At 54.3% G+C, this 3,680-nt stretch overlaps 1 protein-coding gene across 1 annotated transcript; it reads left to right on the top strand.

The window, feature by feature from the left end:
* The first annotated feature begins 2,453 nt into the window (after nucleotides 1–2,453).
* On the top strand, nucleotides 2,454–3,230 carry LOC141025892 (uncharacterized). Its single transcript, XM_073501824.1, has one exon. It carries the CDS (start codon nucleotides 2,454–2,456, stop codon nucleotides 3,228–3,230), a length of 777 nt encoding a protein of 258 aa, XP_073357925.1.
* The last annotated feature ends 450 nt before the right edge of the window (nucleotides 3,231–3,680 follow it).

Raw genomic sequence — 3,680 nt, 5'->3', positions numbered from 1 at the left:
CTGGACAGCGGTCAAGAATATCCTGAAGTACCTGAAGAGGACTAAGGATATGTTTCTCGTTTATGGAGGTGACAAAGAGCTCGTCGTAAAGGGTTATGTCGACGCTAGCTTCGACACAGATCTGGATGACTCGAAGTCACAAACCGGATACGTGTATATTTTGAATGGAGGAGCAGTAAGCTGGTGCAGTTGCAAGCAAAGCGTCGTGGCAGGATCTACATGTGAAGCGGAGTACATGGCAGCCTCGGAGGCAGCACAGGAAGCAGTCTGGATAAAGGAGTTTATTACCGACTTAGGGGTGATTCCCAATGCGTCGGGCCCGATGACTCTCTTCTGTGACAACACTGGAGCTATTGCCCTTGCCAAGGAGCCCAGGTTTCACAGGAAGACCAGGCATATCAAGCGTCGCTTCAACTCCATTCGTGAAAGTGTTCAAAATGGAGATATAGATATTTGTAAAGTACATACGGACCTGAATGTAGCAGATCCGTTGACTAAACCTCTCCCTAGAGCAAAACATGATCAACACCAGGATGCTATGGGTGTTCGATTCATCACAATGTAACCAGATTATTGACTCTAGTGCAAGTGGGAGATTGTTGGAAATATGCCCTAGAGGCAATAATAAATGGTTATTATTATATTTTTTGTTCATGATAATTGTCTATTGTTCATGCTATAATTGTGTTATCCGGAAATCGTAATACATGTGTGAATATATAGACCACAACGTGTCCCTAGTAAGCCTCTAGTTGACTAGCTCGTTGATCAACAGATAGTCATGGTTTCCTGACTATGGACATTGGATGTCATTGATAACGGGATCACATCATTAGGAGAATGATGTGATGGACAAGACCCAATCTTAAGCATAGCTCAAAGATCGTGTAGTTCGTTTGCTAGAGCTTTTCCAATGTCAGTATCTTCTCCTTAGACCATGAGATCATGCAACTCCTGGATACCGTAGGAGTGCTTTGGGTGTGCCAAATGTCACAACGTAACTGGGTGACTATAAAGGTACACTACGGGTGTCTCCGAAAGTGTCTGTTGGGTTGGCACGGATCGAGACTGGGATTTGTCACTCCGTATGACGAAGAGGTATCTCTGGGCCCACTCGGTAATGCATCATCATAATGAGCTCAATGTGACTAAGGAGTTAGCCACGGGATCATGCATTACGGTACGAGTAAAGAGACTTGCCGGTAACGAGATTGAACAAGGTATTGGGATACCGACGATCGAATCTCGGGCAAGTGACATACCGATTGACAAAGGGAATTCTATACGGGATTGAGTGAATCCTCGACATCGTGGTTCATCCGATGAGATCATCGTGGAACATGTGGGAGCCGACATGGGTATCCAGATCCCGCTGTTGGTTATTGACCGGAGAGGCGTCTCGGTCATGTCTGCATGTCTCCCGAACCCGTAGGGTCTACACACTTAAGGTTCGGTGACGCTAGGGTTGTAGAGATATGAGTATGTGGAAACCCGAAAGTTGTTCGGAGTCCCGGATGAGATCCCGGATGTCACGAGGAGTTCCGGAATGGTCCGGAGGTGAAGAATTATATATAGGAAGTCCAGTTTCGGCCACCGGGAAAGTTTCGGGGTTATCGGTATTGTACCGGGACCACCGGAAGGGTCCCGGGGGTCCACCGGGTGGGGCCACCTATCCCGGAGGGCCCCATGGGCTGAAGTGGGAAGGGAACCAGCCCTTAGTGGGCTGGGGCGCCCCCCATGGGCCTTCCCCCTGCGCCTAGGGTTGGAAACCCTAGGGTGGGGGGCGCCCCACTTGACTTGGGGGGGAAGTTCCCCCCCCCCTTGGCCGCCCCCCCCCCCATAGATGGATCCTTGGCCAGCGCCCCCCCCCCTCCCAGGGGGCCTATATAAAGGGGGGAGGGAGAGCAGCAAACACCCAGCCTTTGGCGCCTCCCTCTCCCCCTGCAACACCTCTCCCTCTCGCAGAAGCTTGGCGAAGCCCTGCCGAGATCCCGCTACATCCACCACCACGCCGTCGTGCTGCTGGATCTCCATCAACCTTTCCTTCCCCCTTGCTGGATCAAGATGGAGGAGACATCGCTTGTCCGTACGTGTGTTGAACGCGGAGGTGCCGTCCGTTCGGCACTCGGTCATCGGTGATTTGGATCACGGCGAGTACGACTCCATCAACCCCGTTCATTGGAACGCTTCCGCTCGCGATCTACAAGGGTATGTAGATGCACTCCTTTCCCCTTGTTGCTAGTATACTCCATAGATGGATCTTGGTGATGCGTAGGAAATTTTAAAATTCTGCTACGATCCCCAACATCAAGCACCTAGGATTTGGCACCCGATGGCGCGAGTGGATCTCCATCTTACTCTCCACGGCATCCACTAGAGGCTTCATCAACGGCACCCCCAGCGAGGCGATTGGCCATGCTTGCGGTCTGCGCCAAGGCGACCCTATATCGCCCATGATCTTCACCTTGACCATGGATGTGCTCAACTCCATCCTCACTCAAGCGGCGGCCACGGGAGTTCTCCAAAGGCTGATGGCCAGGCATGCGGTAGCCAGCACATCTCTCTACGCGGATGACGTCGTTGTGTTCTGCCACGCACACCCGGATGACCTGATGGCAATCCGCGAGATCCTGCGTGTCTTCGGGGACGCGTCTGGCATGAGAACCAACTTCGCCAAGTGTGCAGCGCTCCCAATCCGATGCTCCGTCGAGCAACAGGTCCAGGCCATGCAGATCCTTGATTGCCGAGTCGCGCAATTCCCCACGACTTACCTGGGCATCCCCCTGGCCATCCGCAAGCCCACGGCTGCTGCCCTACTTCCGCTCATCGATAAGCTATCTCGCAAGCTCTCAACCTGGAGGGGGTCCATGGTCTCTCGTGGTGAAAGGCTGGCCTTCGTGCGCCACGTTCTCTCTGCGATGCCGATGCACATCCTCATGGCGTTCGCTCTCAACAAGAACATCCTTGCCCAAGTGAACAGGATCATTCACGGCTTCTGCTGGGCTGGCCGCAAAGACGCCCACGGCGGCCAATGCATGGTCAACTGGGCACGAGTCTGCCACCCCCTCTCCCTTGAGGGGCTTGGGGTTAGTGACCTTCATCACGCCGGGATCGCGCTGCGCATGCGCTGGCTCTGGTTGCAGCGCACGGACCCACGATGGCCTTGGGCACTCCTCCATCTACCCTTGGACCCTGATGCCAGCGCCATGTTTCGTGTCTCCACGACCTAGACGGTGGGCGACGGGCTCAACTGTCGTTTCTGGACGGATCACTGGATCAAAGGCTGCTCCGTGGCCGAGATCGCCCCCTCCCCCCCCTCATCTACGCCCAAGTCCCTCGCCGTCGCTGGAAAGATCGCAGCGTGCGTGATGGCCTCCACCAATGCTCGTGGGTTCAGTATATTCAGGGTGCTCTCGGGCCTATGGCAATGCTGCAATACATCGATCTTTGGCGCACGGTGAATCATGTGCAGCTCTCTGAGGCCCCGGATCAACTAACTTGGCGTTGGACCTCCTCCGACATGTACACCACCAAGTCTTGCTACAAGCAGCTCTTCGTGGGCGCCATCCCCGACCCAAACTGGCGCCTCGTTTGGAAGACTTCGGCGCCTCTCCGGATCAAATTCTTCCTATGGCTTGCCCCCCTTGACCCCTGCTGGACAGCTGCGAGACTCGAAAGGC

This window comes from Aegilops tauschii, chromosome 6, assembly GCF_002575655.3.
Source record: "Aegilops tauschii subsp. strangulata cultivar AL8/78 chromosome 6, Aet v6.0, whole genome shotgun sequence".
NCBI classification, from domain to species: Eukaryota; Viridiplantae; Streptophyta; class Magnoliopsida; order Poales; family Poaceae; genus Aegilops; species Aegilops tauschii.
This window is presented reverse-complemented; position numbering and strand designations above follow the sequence as displayed.